The sequence below is a fragment of the Leptodactylus fuscus genome, chromosome 5 (assembly GCF_031893055.1).
Source record: "Leptodactylus fuscus isolate aLepFus1 chromosome 5, aLepFus1.hap2, whole genome shotgun sequence".
Taxonomy (NCBI): Eukaryota; Metazoa; Chordata; class Amphibia; order Anura; family Leptodactylidae; genus Leptodactylus; species Leptodactylus fuscus.
The window spans coordinates 101,785,975-101,802,673 of record NC_134269.1 but is presented as its reverse complement, the minus strand read 5'-3'; the positions used below and the strand labels follow the sequence as shown (position 1 = coordinate 101,802,673).

Genomic DNA, 16,699 nt, shown 5'->3' with positions numbered 1-16,699 from the left:
CCACGTGTGAACTAGCCCTAAGATTGGATTTACACCTGCGTTAGTCTGTAGTAGAAAACTCTACTACAGGATCCACTTAAAATCGGCGGTGTGAAAAGTCTTGTAAGGGCCCTATTATTGTCTATGGGCAGGACTCCAAAGCTAGTGTGAACCTAGTGTAAAGGACTACTTAGTTTGGAAAGGTTGAGCTCCAGTGCCTTAGACGGTATGTTACGTCTAACACCTGATATGTGTATATATATATATATATATCTATATATATATATATATATATATATATATATATATGTATACTGTATATAGTTATCATTATGTATTGCCCTCAGTAGTGTAGGACAACCTATAGCTAACGACTGCTTCGCTTGCACCTGAAGTTTATAACCCAGGCTTGAGGCCATCTCAGCACCTGCTGCTCACTATGCTATACAATAAGACGTTGTCATCAACCACCTGACTACAACTCCCATAAGCCTTCGTGGCCCTCTTTGTAGCGCCATCTTCCCTAGAGGCCGCCTAATTTTCTGACAGAAGAGCCCAGGTACACGCTGTTCGGAGCGAGGCTTGGAAAGCACATAGATCACTCCGCCCTCCAGTCTGACTCCTCCTCCCTCTTCTCTGTTTTTAAGTCTTCCTCCGCGACCGGCGCGTCACTATTTGGCGAGGTCACGTGACAGCGGTGCTCGTAGTCGGTTGTATTATTTATGTGTTCAAAGAGAGTCCCCTGCGAGCGAAGACCTCGGCGGCGGCGACAACACCGACAGCGGAGTCTGGGGGAAGCGACACTGAGGCCCGGCCCCTCAGTCATATAGATAAACACCGATTCAGACTAAATCCCCGGTTAGCTGAGCCCGGGGGAGAGAGAGAAAAAATAAGTCCCGCGTTCTGTGTCAACGACTACCGTATTTTCCAGCCCTCAGCACTGCATCCAGCGGAGCGGGAGACCCCGGGGGGGGAGCTGAAGCCATGTCATCTCCCAGCCCGGGCAAGAGGCGGATGGACACGGATGTTGTCAAACTGTATCCTTCTCGGGGTGCTGTTATTGGGGAGGTGGCGGCTCGTCGTGTCCGTGAGCAGCGAGGACTGCAGTTGGAAAAGCCTTCATTGTGTCTGCCATTTTACCTTGTCATGGCTGGTGGACACCACTGTAGTGGGGCTAGAAGCTTCTCTAACCCCAGTGTATGGGGCTGCTGTACTGTCTGCTGGTTACGTGGCCCTCTGTAGATGGCATAAGTGATAATAGTGCCCCCCCCCCCCAGTCTCAGGGGGTCCTGTTTACAAGTAGCTGCAAAGTCCCATGGCAGTAGGGCCCATTCTATTGGGAGGGGGTCCTAGACATGGGGACTTCTGTGTTGTGCTGTTATGTTGGAGACAACTTGTACTTGTATCCAGTTGTCTTTTTATTTTTTATATTTGTACTTTGCTTTGTGCCTGTAAAGCTGTCAAGCCCTACTTGTTGGATTGACTTGTCACACAGTATATTAATAATCTATCAGTCATGGCTATGTGTCATCAGGGTTTCATGCACTTGCCTTCTTTATTTCTAGATGGCATATATGGAGGACATGTCTCATTCTTACTCTGTTGTTCTTGTGAGACAGCACACAAAAGGCTCTTGTCACATCAGAACTGGATTGAAAACTGCTCAGGCCTCACTGCTGATCCTTTCTCCTAGGCTCTATGTAGCTTAATAAAGCAGATTTGTCAGTGGAGTGTGCTGTGTGCAGGTACCTCACCCTAGTGCTTAAATTAGATCGCTAACCACAGGGTACATTGCGTGTTCATGTAGTTTTGATGAGGCTTTAAATACATGGCTGCTGCTTCTTTTGTTCCTTTCTAGCTTCAGACTCAATTATTTCTGAAAGTGTCATAGCATTAAATGAACACAGAATCCTATTGTGAGTTTTCAGGTCTGCAATGCAGGACTGACCAGTAGAGAGGGGGGGTCACCTGTCTCAGAGTTGGATAGCTTAAAATATAAATTAATAATTTAAATATGACACTTATTATACTGTAGTCTGTTTGTTTTAAGAGGATTGGGCCTACTTTAAACAGACTGTCCACAACTATACTCATACTCCACCCCCGGCCCCCTCCCTCACTCCAGTGTGCAAAGTTAACTTTGGAATCTAGATTGCAGACCTTGCATGCTTCCTAGGGGTCTGTCTGGCACCAATGGCTTTAAGGGGGCTGTGCTAAGGGTTAGGGAGGGGTGGTCTTGGCTCAGAGGCTGTTTTGTTTGACTGTTTTTCCTCTCCACCCTTTTATTTTGCTAGAAGTCTATTTATCCAAGTAGGAGAGGACACTATAGTTTTGTTTTGCTTCTGAAAAATGAAGGTGGTGGGTTTTCTGTGAAAGGGAGTCTTGTTGAAGAGTTTAGGTGCCGCACAGAAGGAATGTGACCCTTATGTCTCCTAGTCAGCAGGCCTACATTAGTCGTATTACTGAGCTCTGACTTATATTGAGATATGTGTTTTTGTTTTTGCTACAAACTGTGATGTATCACCAGTGACAGGAGAGGTGTAATATATGGATACCTTTCATTGTTTCTTTTAAAGCTTAGTATCTGTTTAATGCTGAGGTGGAAATGTTTAGGGCTTGGTAATGACAACCAGCCGGCAGAAATTCTGAGTCACTGACATATTTTCATCCCCCCTCCCTTCAGCTGGCGCTATTTTTATGCCTGTTACTTATGAAATTATTTTATATCTGTGACAATGTATCTGATACTTTGTCCAAATGTTTGTGTTTTTTTGTTTGGACTTCTTGTTTTGTTATGATTTAGTTTTCAGACTAACGTATGTATTGTAAGAAGTTTCCTCAGCTGCAGACTACAATAGCTCAGCCCCTATACAGTGAGAAGGTCATGTCTTAAGGTTTAAAGGACCTGGAAAGTATCTGATGTAAATATGCGGCCCCCCTACCCCTTCTGTAACTTCCTTGTTAAACTGTTGCATATTACTAGAGCAGGCAGGAGTGCTGAGCTCTTGTTTTGTCAGCTTGCTGTCATATTATTGGCTGCTCTGTTACTACCCGGAAGAAGGGAGAGAGGATGGGCCAAGCAAACAGCTGATCGACTGACAAAGGAAGCAGTTTTGTGTATAGAGGCAGACTAGCCATGCAGGATGTGTGTACATAGTTGTAAAGTCATTCTACTCTTACCAAGTGATGACCTTATGTTAACTTCTTATTTTTCTTTCTTGTACCTATTTAGTTTATGCTGTGTGGAGTCACATTAGCTCGAACGTTATTTCATTTGTGGCTTTTTTTTTTTTTTTTTTTTTTTTTTTTATGCAGTGAATGTACAGCAGCCATATGTTAGAAGTGAGCTTTTATTGATTTTGTGATCAAATATCAGGTTCAAGCACATAACATACATTGCAAAGTTGTTGTTCCCTTGCCCCCCTCGTAAACTTATAGATAGGAGCAGTTTGTCTCCTGGCAGAACAAAGAATAGACATCCTAAAATTTGACGTGGTCTAGGTTAGTTTATGTCAGCCACTATCAGGTGACAATCGTGGTGCTCCCATATACACTGTATTAGATTGTTCAGGATCTGCTGATGTAAACCTTGTTTGTCAGCAGCTGTAGGGTGTGTTCACCCATTGACTTTGTGAAAACTGCTGTGATTGAAAAGACTGTAACATGTAGGTGCATACCACCCCGTGTCTTGCAAATTGTATTCTAGTTTGTAATTGTTACAGCTACATTTTATTATACACTTTTTGTGACCCCCCCCCAATATGAGCCTGTGCAGTATCTGTTACCAATAAACAAGCGAACTTGTTACTTTCTCCCCTCCCCTCTTTACTCAGATGACTGTCCATTAATTCTTAACGTTGGTTTGTAGCCAGAAAATGAACACAATTACTGCAATTTTTAGTTTTTTTACAAGGTTTGTTTCCACCTCCAGCATATTGGCAAAGCGGACAGTTTCAGGCAACAACTATGTATTGTGTTCAGCTGTGTGACACCTGTTGAATGAACACACACATATAACGCATAAAGGCAGGAAATTGGTATAGGGGCACACAGCACCACTTGTCGGGTGTGTTTCGTTTTTTTCGGGGTTTTTTTGTTTTTTTCTAGAAAGTAGTCTGCGGATCCATACACATAATATAGTCAGACTTTACACTGAAATAGACTGATTCAATAATGATAATTTTAATCTGCTACTGTATGTCTACAGTGGTATGGATAGTGAATTACTGGATTGTGTGCTATATATGACCCTTTTAGGTGTTGGGAACAAGTACCTGTATGGCTGCCACTAACTGCCCTACTCCATAATGCTCCTTGTGCTCTAAGTCCCTGTGAGAAAAGTGCTTTACAAGTGTTTGTAGTTGTCATATACATAGAGTAGTTGCTCATTGGTAGTTTAAAGGGTTTGTCTGAATTGGACATTTCTTGCTTGTTAGGTTGGTTTCCCAAGTCACATCATAAGCAGCAATAGTCTGGTGCAAACTTGTTGAGGAGAGTTTTCTAGGAATGCTTCGTGTGGGGAACAGGAGTAAATAAGTTGTGACTTCTATTGTCCGTTGTGAATTCAGTGATGAGTAGCTATAATTGTTGTTGTAGATGTGTGATCCATTTTATCCTTAGTGGCCAGAGTGAAAATTGCAGGACATAATACTGTGATGTAAGCACCTCCACAGATCGGCACAAACATTTCTCTCTCTCGCCCCTTTAAATTTCAAAATGGCAGATACCCAACGGACCCCACTGGTCATGTGTAACCGCTCTCTTAGCAGTCTGGCTTTCCATTGTTCGGTTTCTCCAGGGAGACCCAGACAACGAAAGCAAAACAGTATCATGAATCTAGTGTTACTGCTATCCACTGAATCCTGATTGTAGAAAATTCCCTCTTTTAACTGAATTGTGTAATTAAAAATATGAAAATTGATATTCTAAACTAGACAATCCATTTAAAGGGTTTGTTCAGGGAGTTTAAGTTCATTTACTTGATCCAGTGGATGAGACTGATATATCTGGGGGTCATGACAAGGATGGAATCCCTGTGAAAGGAACCAGCGCTCCAACCCCCTTTTCCCTAATCAAATACCTGTTATGAGGACTGGCGTTATATAGTCAGCCAGCCTCATTACAACCCCCGGGGTCCATAATCATTGTCAGATCAGGTAAGTGAATTTAAACTGCCCGTACAACCCCTTTGTAAAGATAATTTGTCTCCATGTTAGCCTGTATGAAGTAACCCCAGTATATGGTGCCCCTTTTCAGTTTGAAAATGGCTTTATAGCTGAGCTCTCTGCTCCCGAATTGTTCCTGCTTTCAGTGTAATGTATGCTGGAGTAAAACTGGTACTAAGGCTACATTCATACTACTTTTTTTTTTTTTTTGGTCAGTTATCATCAGTATTAGATGACTGTAATCTTTAACTGTGGCAGTAGACACTTATGTAGCCCCCTCCGTCTCTGTTCCCATTTACTCAAATATAAACATGACAAATCAATATTAGTTTTGCCATGTTATCAAAACAAAGAATGACAACCACATAAAAATGTGACTCGCATGATAAAATGTGTGGTAGCTCTACAGTGGTAAGTTATATACCACTGCAGACATTAATGATGATTTTTGCCACTTTTAGGTGAAAATGTAAATTATTTGTAGAAACTTCTTAGAAGTTTATAATCGGATGTTGAATTCTAGTCTGAATCTAAATTGTAGGTCCATGTTTTCGAGTTTTGTTCCAGGTTGTCGGTGCAATTTGACAAAATCAACTGTGAAATATAATGATACATGTCCATGAGGTACAAAATGAAGTGCATGAGATTGTGAGCTTGTAGAAGTCATCTTGTGTAGGCAACCTCTATTCATGTGCATCGGTCGTTTGACAGTGTAGGTCACCACAGTGGCAAGTGACTTGCTGGTGAGGCGTTTCAAGGTGTTTGTTGTATAGTGAGATGGAAGCTGGTAGGCAACAGAATGGCAGCATTTCGGGGTCATTAAGGGGACCACTTACAACCAGTGTGGATATGAAAAGGAGCGATGAACCTAATGCCAAAATGGAGGCTGAGTATAGGTGAAGTACCCCTTTTATTTTGGCCCACCCCCTGACCTCCCTGTCTTTTTAAGTTTAACTGGGAAACGCTTTTGATATTATTCTTCCCTGTGTTGTTCTGGAAACAAGATGTATTTCTATTTATTGGATTAAATAAAACATGCAGTGTAGACTTTGTAGATGTAATCTGTAGTCATTTTTAAATGCTACAGAAGTAAATAGTTGCCCGTTCTGGTGGCTGTACGCTAGTTTTCTGGCGTACAAGGCATAAAAAGTGTATATTGTTGTGCCGTTAGCTCTGCCAGCTTGACCATTTACATGTAAATGATGTGCTTAGCTGTCAATTTAGACATAAAATGAAAAAAAAAAAATCCTTAATCCTTTTAAGGTTGGATTTACACAATTTTTTTTTTCATGAAGGACTGCATGTTTTTAATTGGCGTAATACCTAGCACGTTACTACACACTTCACCTGTATAGCAACTGCCAGCAAATTGAAAACCACTGATGCCTTGTCCGTTAAGATGTGTGAAATGCATAGTAACAAAAAGCACTGTGTAAACCCAGCCTGACAGTACTACGGTATATCCTATAATTAGAACTCTGGACACTAAAGTTATTAATAGACTAACCCTTGCCAATTCTGTAGGGGTTTTCTTTGCAGTAGTCACCTCACTTACATTATAGACAAGACAGACTCAGGATTACAGTAGAAGATAACACCTCTGATGCATGGTTGCATCCATTACTGACAATAGATGTCACAGCTCTTCTGCTCCTTCCTGCAAAGAGCATGTCTATAAAACGATAAACCTCACTGAGGCAGCTGTAGTATATTCTTTCCTTTGGTCATGAGGTTTCATATTACTAAATGCTGCTATCCGAGCAGAGGGTTAGAGAAGATGGCTTCCTCTATAATCATGTACATAAAATAGAATACAAAATATTCTATTTTATATATCCAGAAAATAAAAACATAGTGCTTTGTTATATTTCAATGTTTGGTTTCAGTAAATTAAAAAAGGATGTTATATTCCTAGAAGGGAGCCTGCCATACATTTTATGCTGCCTTCACTACAGGCAGTGTGAAATATTGACAGACTCCCTTATTACGAACAGCTATGTTTAGCATCTTGGGCTAGGTTCACATCTGTGTCAGAGGACTCTTTCTCTCCTCCGTTTTCACTATAAAGTAGCTGGAAAGCCTACTCCCTCTGAGCTGACCACATTATAGTGTATGGGGGTTCGCAGGTTTTTGGGTTTTTTTTGGTGTCCCTCTATTGTGTAGGGCCCCCCAGCAGATGCGAACGACAGAGGTCAGTGAAGGGTGGAAACATCCTTCGACATGCCCTTTTTCAGCAAAAGCCATCTAGCTAGTCAGAAAAGTGGACTGAAATTAGATGGACCTAAAATACCCCAGTTTTAAGCCAGAATTCAGGCACAACCACAATAAATCTGCTGTAAATCTTCTCCCTGCCCAACTTCTCAGAGATTTACAAACCTCACAAGGTTAGATTTATGCTGCACCTGTTTATAGTTTGGGTTCTCCTCAGATCCCAAGACTATAAGAGGAAGCCCAGGCCAGGTGAGGAAAAATGTTATACTTTCCTTAAAGGGATCTTTTAAATACAATTTTTTTTCTCCCTAACACGTCAAATAGCCATAAGAAAGGCTATTCTTCTCCTACCTTTTGTTGTCTTCTCCGTGCCGCCGTTCGCCTGCAATCCCGGTTTTTCCCGGTATGCAAATAAGCTCTGTGGAATAGAGCTAATTTGCATACAGAGAAAAACCGGGATTGCAGGCGAATGGCGGCGCGGAGAATAGCTTTTCTTAAGGCTATTCTGACGTGTTAGGGAGAAAAAATTGTTTAAAAGATGGGATCCCTTTAAGTCTCCTGATCATCCTTGCAACATCCCGTGGTCCCCCGGTGTCCTCTTCAGGCAGGCCTCTTCCAGTCTTTGGCTGTCATCTGATGCCCCAGGGTCATTGCTCAGGCCTGTGTTTAAAGTACGTTGACGTCACAATGCAAAGACCAGTGGGCCCTAAGAGGATACTGGGGAAATCAAGATATGTGATACTAGGTGAGTTTGTCTGTTATATTTCTTCACCTCTCCTGGGCCTCAACTTATACTCTGGATCTCTTCAAACCCCAGAGTTTGAAATAATGTTCATGGCTGATAAACTCCAAAGGTTCGTGTTTGGACAATACTGAATTGTAGTGAAATTTTGGGTTGAATCCAGTTCTAAACAAATTGATCCGCGTTGGTCTCTTCCTGTTTGTATATAGGGGGATGTCTATCACGTCAAATAGGGCAGGAAAAAGCTGCACAATGGACTCAACTCCCTGAGCCTGGATTCCTGTTCTTGTCTTGTTTAAACTGCTGTAGCATTTCCAAGTAAGGGTGCATTCACACTGAGTAAACGCTAGCTTATTCTGAACGTAAAACACGATCAGAATAAGCGGCGTCTAAAGCAGCTCCATTCATTTCTATGGGAGCGGGGATACGAGCGCTCCCCATAGAAATGAATGGGCTGCTTCTTTCACTCCGTGCAGTCCCATTGAAGTGAATGGGGAGTGCCGGCGTGTACGCTCCGGCATGAGCAGAGCTTGCCGTATACGCCGGCACTCCCCATTCACTTCAATGGGACTGCACGGAGTGAAAGAAGCAGCCCATTCATTTCTATGGGGAGCGCTTGTATCCCCGCTCCCATAGAAATGAATGGAGCTGCTTTAGACGCCGCTTATTCTGAACGTGTTTTACGTTCAGAATAAGCTAGCGTTTACTCAGTGTGAATTCACCCTTAAACAATATTATGCAGCTTCGTGACTGGCTCCCTTCATGTCCTCTGTGATGGAGTCATGTTTGCTGTGGGCAAAATGTATTGTCACTACTGTATTATTATTATTATTTATTATTTTAGATGCTTCTCAGGGCACTTATAATTTATCTGATTACTGACCTCTTGGTAAAGCTTTTAGGCTCTTGGTTTTGGCTGTCAGCACTGGCTTACAAAAGACCCTTATACTCTTGTTGCAGTTCTTTGTTAGTTATGCTGACCTTATACATTGCATACATGAGGCACTCTGACTCTGTATGGGGTGTTTTTGCATAGTATAGCTTACATTATATGTAAAGTGACATATTAAATGTCCTTAACTGTGGACCAAACTCTATTAGAAGGGTTGTTTAAGAATTAGACAATTTAGAGGAGGTCTGGGCTATGTACATAATTATTTAAAAAACAAAACACTGCCATTGCGTCCATTGAGTCACACATGTAACTTGGTTCCTGGAAGCCGCTTCTATATGTGTGGTTTTTTTTTTTTGGTTTTTTTTTTTGGTAGTATAACTGTGTATGACAACTGGCATGGAAAATGGTTTTCTAGAATATCTGGCAGGAGTTCCTGTAACTTGGCATTGTGTATCAAAATAGTAACTACTTGTGCTCCCAGTTCAACTTTACTACTCTTAGTGCCAATGCATTTGATATCCTGTTGAAACATTTTCTTCAAGTAATGCATTCTCTTTAAGAAATGGTTACAAAATGACCTGGAAAATTTTGTGAAAATGGTTTATGTGCATAGGTCACTTTGTCCGTGGTGCCTCTAACACCTCTCCTACAAAGATGGCGACAGATCTCTATGTGGACAGGAAGACTGAGTGGTTGAAAAGCCTCTCCTGCCACCCACTACCTAATATTCTTCCTGTCACTACAGTGTCAAGAGCAAACTTCCTTTTGTAGGAAGTTAGATTGGTATTCTCTACCTACCTTTCCTGTGACCAGCACCTCTTTGGGTGGAGGTCTTACTAACCTCCCTCCTTCTGGAGTGAGGGATCCAGGGGGTCTCCAAGCTAGGAGGAGTCCTATGCCACACCAACGTAGTCTCCTATGCTGGGTTTTTGACATTCACCATCCTTTCTGCCCTTCTGAACTAGCAGCCATCTTGGTTGTAGCAGACTGGTGGATACCCTTCTTAGAAGTAGCAGGAGATGCGGCACAGGTGGCCTTTTGCTCACCCATTACCCATTCTAGCGTAAGCCAGAAAATGAGACTACTGGCCACACAATTTTTTTTCATTCTTTTTTGTAAAATCTTATAGTTACTATACGAAGCAGTTTTGTCTGGAATGTATTACAAAAAAAAATTCTTTCTAAACAACTTTCATGATGGATTTAAGGTCCATGATAGGGGGATGTAGTTGAACATTCTATTTCTTCCCTTAGCCTATGAAAACAACTAAGATTTGCCACATCAATCTATAGGGTTATGGATTGAAAAGCTGACCTGTTACTAAAGAAATCATGGAAATAGCAACTAATTTCCTTGCAGATGTCTCAGCAGAATCCATCTGTTTCGCAGCAAGAAATGGTTCTCTTTCTAACACCACAAGAAGTGCTTTATGGTTAAAAATGTTTGGGTGTCACAACCTCAAAAAAAAAAAAGCTACATGATTTTTCTCTGGCAGTCATGTCTTTGTTACAATTCTTGATGACTGGGATTCCCAAAAGTAAAACCTAAAATACCTAGGCCTTTTCATAAAAACAACCAACCTTTTTCAGGTTATTGAAATGGAGGGGAAGAGGGAATTTAAATCTAGCCGCTCCAGGCAGAATGTTCTTACTTAACCCTAACATGCATAGAGGTTTTATCTTTTCTACCCTAGTGAGGAAACTGGTTCTTACAGAATGAACATGACTAAAGACTGATCTATCTAGTCTGAAATGTGTAGGCAGTTTTTAACTGGAATAGAAATGTTATTAATACATCAACTGTTGGATGGACACCTACTTTCCATTTCATGTCCTGCGAAGCCTGGTTTGTATTTTTGGGAAGTTTGCATACAACTGGTTGGGGAGCAGAGTTAGGTGTTTATCTGCTTTTGTTTACTTAAAGTATCTTGACAAAAGGATCAAATATTGACTTTTCTAAATTTAAGCCATTCAAACTACAACCTCTTTATAAGCCAGAGTGTGGTCATGTGCACAATTGACTTAAAGTGGACCTTTCACCACCTCTACTAGCTCAAGCTCTTAGCATCTTTTAAGTCACATTGGAATTTTCTCTCTAGTTCCAATGGTTCCTGAGCAACAAGCACAGTTTGTTTTGGTGCCTGATGTGCTATTTAAGCTATGTAATGTCAGGCAGGGGGTGTGTGATACAGAACTCCAATCATAGGCAGCCTTTGTTCCTGCCTGACACCGCCCTACTGGCAGCACAGAGCCTAAACAGCATATCTGACACGAATATTGCTTGGGAATTGTGGGAGGGCTAGAGAAAAAAATTTCAACTATTCCAGAATATGTAAATGAGCAGCTATTAAATGTAAAGAGCGGGATCTTATGGAGCTGGTGAAAGGACTTTGTATCCAGTTAAAAAAAAAAAAACAAAAAAAACTGCAGAAGACAGAAACCCGACAGATGGAGATTGGGCACAGATGTGAACGTCTAAGGGACACGGAATACAATGTCCACATGCATCTTTAGTACCAGAGCGACTTTAAAATGATTGTCCAGGGATTATTTATTTACCTGATCCAGCAGAATGCTTTTGATTCACCAGTGGTTTCTAGCCCCTTACGTGACCAGAGGCAGCGTTTTGCACCTCAGACACTCTGCCCTTTTCTTCCAGATTTGGGCACACAAGTGCACAACTCTGTAATCGGACATCTGCGTGGTAACATGCTGTCTACATGTGTGCTCATCACATGACCATTGACTGATTTTTATCCACTGAAAGTAAGCAGAATGAAAGACAGCAAGCAGAGATCTAGAAACCATGAGGAATTAACACAGAAAGTATATTGGAAAATTGTGCAACTTATTCAAACAATAATATTGGCCTGAAAGTGACCAAACCCTTTAATTTGTGAGATCAGGAAAGGCAGAACAACCATAGGAGCTGAATGTTTCCTCTGATCACATGACCTACGGGGGTCCATTAAAAGCATTCCGCCAGACTATGCGAGTGAAAAAATACTCTACACAACCCATTTTGTCGCTACTTTTGCGAACCATTTAGAATATCTTAAGCCCCAGAAGTTTTTAAAGAGCAAGGCAGAAGTCATGTGATTATTAAGGAAGCAAGACATAATTTTGGTTCCATTTCTGAACAGTGTACTACTGATGGCACAGTCCCTCCAAACTAATACATCAGCGAGATAGTCTTATTGCTTCTCCAAAACTTGGGGTAGATAATGAATTTCATGAAAAGTCCACTCTTCAGTCTCAAAAATGACTTTTATTCCAGGGTGTTTGTAGATTCATTTCTCTAAACCTCATTTCTATTAGTAGTGAAATGAGAGCATTTGGTCAAAAATGTCAACATTTTACCACATAGAACATTGTAATTGGAAGCCAATGAGGATTGTAAATCTCATGACCCTATATTCAGTGGTACCAATTCCACTATTGCACTCTCCAAAACCTAATTCTGTGCAAATGGGAAAGGCTGGTATCACTAAATAAAACAATTCTGGTCCCAACAAGGGTAACATATTCTTTACATTGGTGGCTGTGTGCAGAGAATCTGATGAAAGGAGTGCTATGGAACAAACTCCTTACATAGTGGTAACCACTTCTATCCAGCAGTTTTGGCTGGGGTGTGGAAATTCTAGGGAAGCTGACCCCTGTTTGTCCTCATATTACAGGTAGATAAGTGTGGTTTGGGAAGATCTTGGACCAGTCTTTTCCATTTTAAGAAATTACCATATGAGTGCTGTTATTTTGTCCAACAGGAATGTCATTCTTTTGTCACAAAGGGTGCACAACCCAATCTGATTCTAACCTGGGGAGAACATTTAACTCTGGTCTCTCACATAAAACTATTAAACGTCTCTGCAGGTTTTCTGAATCGAACAATACTAGATTGTGGGTGTACAACAGTCGGGGGTCTCCCAGAAACTTACATATGTGTGTCAAGGAAAAGAAGTAGAAACAGTCGACTGTTGCAGACAACCAGTTGGCAGTAGATGCTCTCTCGCAGAGTTGGTCTGTAAATCTAATTTATGCCTTCCCTCGATTCCCTTTTATTCCTCAGGTGCTGAGAAATCTAATGAAGAGAGCAAAGATCATATTACCGTATTTTCCGGACTATAAGGCACACTTTTGATTTCTGAGAAATTCTTAGGATTTTTCGTGCGCCTTATAGTCTGGAAAATACAGTAATGGTTCCACCGTGCCAAGAGTTGGTATCTGATTCCAAGACTTGGAGGACCCCATTCCATTTTCAGAAAGGAAAGACTTTCTTATTCAGGGTCCTGACTTCAATCAGAACCCATAGAATCTAAAACTTGCAACATGGATCCTTTTACATCCAAACATATCTAAAGCTAGGTTCACATGTGCTTTGGAGTCTCTATAGGAGATTTTACAAAAAATTGGCAGAGTAAAGTCAATAAAAAAATGGCAGAAACCCAGCAGACCTGAACTGAGGCCAGTGCAAGTGTGATCTTTGTTTTTATTCTTTGCAGGAAGGGTTTTTTTTTTTTTTTTTTTTTTAAACATTTAAGCCCAATCACCCTAACCGTGCAGTTACCTGCCTTAAGTAACTATTTTAATGCAGTTTTATCAGATCTTCCTTTTTTAAAATGGTGTCCCAGTGGGACTTGCTCAGGTTTGCCCAGCGTCGTGGTGTTCATTCGTTTTGGTGGTCCTAATGAAGGATGAAAGTTTTAAAAGCCAGGCTTATTCAATCCCCCCCCACACACACACACACAAAAACAAAACAAAAACTCACTATATGTCAAGAGTCAATGTCAACTTCCTGGGCAGGATGAGGAACTTCTATCTATGGGCTGCCATGTTGTCTGGTTGCCTTACATTCTGCAAGCATTATAGACTGCACAACTCTTAATTCATTTCTATGGATGTCGGCCAAGCAATGTCACAAAGCAGATAGGGTCACCTGATTGTATATCTCAGTATGAATGCTGACACTTTAAATATAGATTGACATGGATAACTAAAAAAAAATGTGCATGTCCTAGGATCCCTTTAACACTCACTTTATTGGATAACACTTAGTAAATATTTGCTCTGACTAGATAAACTTTTTTTTTTTTTTTTCTCTAACTTTGAGATGGCAAATTTCGTACAGGTGCCAGTGGTGACTACTGTATATGCAGTATACTGAAATCCCTCGTTTACATTGCCTTTTATGTACAGGCATGCAGAGCTTGTAATCATAGGGTTCCAATTTCGTTTATACACTGGGTGCAGAAGCCATATGTCCTTGTGACCAAAGGTTTCTCAAACTAGATTCTCACATGCAATTTTGAGCCAAGCTTGGTAGAGGATACTAAAAAGAAAAGAGCAGTAAGAGGTTTTTTTTTTTTGTTTTTTTTATACCTCTTTAACACCTTTTTGCTTTTAAGTGGTTGCACCAGAAACTGTTGTCCTAGTTAACTCCAGTGTAATTTTATTTTAAGCGGCAACTCAGGGCTTGTTCACATCTGCGCCCGGGCCTCTGTTCTGCAGGTTTCCGTTTCCTGCACAAAACAGAGCAGGAGACAGAAACCTGCAGGACTCTTTCAAACCCATTCATTTGAATGGGTTTGAAAAGTGTCCAGCTGTGAGCACCGGTGAGCGTTTTATGCTCTCCGCGGCGAAACAGGGTTTTTTGGGGGGGGGGTTTAACCGGACACAGTCAGACATGCAGGACTCTGTGTCCGGTTTAAAAAAAAAAAAAAAACTGTTTTGCCACGGAGAGCATAAAACGCTCACGGCCGGACTCGGCATGACAGAAGACTGAAACTGAAAGCGGAGACCCGAACGCTGGTGTGAACCCAACTTAACAAATGCTGCACAGGAGACGAGAAACTTTGTCATATAACTTATTAGAGGAAAATGCTTTTCTGCTACTAACTGGCCATTTCCCTACCTCCTTCCCTCTGCTAAAGTAACTTTCACTCTTTGGAAATCTTGGTTTTGAAAGAGACTGCAGGTCACATGACCCAAATGACACGTTTGTGGGGAGGGAAAATGGTAAACAGGAAGTGCAGTAGGCTATGGAAAGACAGTCTTGCTCTAATGCTGGGCTAAATAGGAGCTTTCTATCACAACCAAAGCAGTTTTACTCAATCAGTACAGATAAATGCTTCTATCTCAGTGTATATCCTGCATGATCCTTGGGTTTATGAAAGTGTCCTTTTATAGAACAGATTTTTCTGTACTTACTATGTGCAGTGTGTGGCAGCTATACCCAACCCACCAGCTCAGAGAACGCATGCTTCTTGCTTGGCACTTTTCGGCAGACTTAAATAATAAGGCTGTGCGCTAAAGTCACCCCCACCTTTCTATTGAATTGCTCAGTTTCAATTTGACTCTGCTGCAGCAGAGTGCAATGTTTGGGTGCATGGCCAATATATGGACCTTCTATTAAGGTTTTGGCACCATAAACCCAGTCATACTTGCTTTATTGTGGAAATGTTGTTAAGCAGGAATGCTACATGCACAAGATGTCCTTAATGTGGTCATCGTGGCTGGCTTTGACAAGTGCCAAGACAGTAATATAAAGTTCCTCCATTCATGGTGGTATCTATTGGCAAACGATCAAACAAGACTGCCACCACTAATCTTTAAAAACTCTACAAAAAATTAATTTACAAAAATGACTTGTCTACAAGAGCAAATATGGCGATTGTGGCGGAAAAAAAACCCTTTAAATATACAGTATGTAGATGTGAAGCTTTTTTTGTTTTGTTTTTTGTGTGTGTGCCAGAGTTGCTTTAAAAAGTTGAAGGATTGATACAAAAATCTATTGGAAAATTGCAGAACTTCAGTGCATGGCTGTTTTTTTGTTGTTTTTTTTTCTTTCTTTCTTTCCTGAAACCAGAATGCCCATTTAAAGCTAGGTTCACGCCTGCACCTGTGTTTTTTTTTTTGTTTTTTGTTTGTTTGTTTTTTCCAGGGTTTCTGTCCCTGAACTAGTTTAAATAACTTTCGGGCAGAAACCTGGTGGAGCCAATTCCGAAGAACGGAAACCCAGGTGCAGGTATGAAACCAACGACATGCATATAATTAAAGGGGTTGTCAAGGATGAACTGTTTTTGGCAAGGAGGCTGGGTAAGTGAGAAAACACATATTCTCCTGTTCCCGGAGCTCTGGTGTCCCCTACTGCATTCTAGTCCTGTTGCTCCCTGGGGTCTTGTTCTGGCAAAGGTCCTCGCCACACATGGGCATTGAGGCCAATGAGCGGCCTATGATAAGGACAATGATGTCACAGGTGACCTATATAAGTGATGTCCTGGATCCTTTCCTTATGCTGCTGATTGGCCTAATCAGTCACGGGAGGTGAGGACTATCTATCTATGTATCGAATATTTGTGAACATTGTATCTTAATTCTATACCAGGGGTCATTCAACTTCTGAGCACAAGCTGTTGTGAAACTACATCTTCCAGCATTCTCCATTTTCTTCTATGCAGGCTTCAGGAACAGCCAAGCCTGTGTGCATGCTAGGATTTGTAGTTTCACAATACTTTTTGTGCAGAAGATTGTTGGCCCTTGTAAATACGCTTTAAATTAAGATCGCTAGACAGACCTGAATTCCTAATGTATACTGACTTTTTTCATTAGTAAGGTGAATAGGAATTTCTATAATCCATATAATACTTTATTTGTTATATAACCAACATATTCTGCAACGCTGTATAGTCTGTCATAGCTCAGTCTTCTGTAG

At 41.2% G+C, this 16,699-nt stretch overlaps 1 protein-coding gene across 1 annotated transcript in view; it reads left to right on the top strand.

The window, feature by feature from the left end:
• The first annotated feature begins 581 nt into the window (after nt 1-581).
• The window catches only part of UBE2H (ubiquitin conjugating enzyme E2 H), a 32,837-nt gene continuing 16,719 nt past the window's right edge, over nt 582-16,699 (top strand). Inside the window, exon 1 of the mRNA XM_075273914.1 lies at nt 582-1,016. Coding sequence (XP_075130015.1) covers nt 964-1,016 — 53 coding nt within the window. The 5' untranslated portion in view covers nt 582-963. The remainder of the gene's footprint in view (nt 1,017-16,699) is intronic.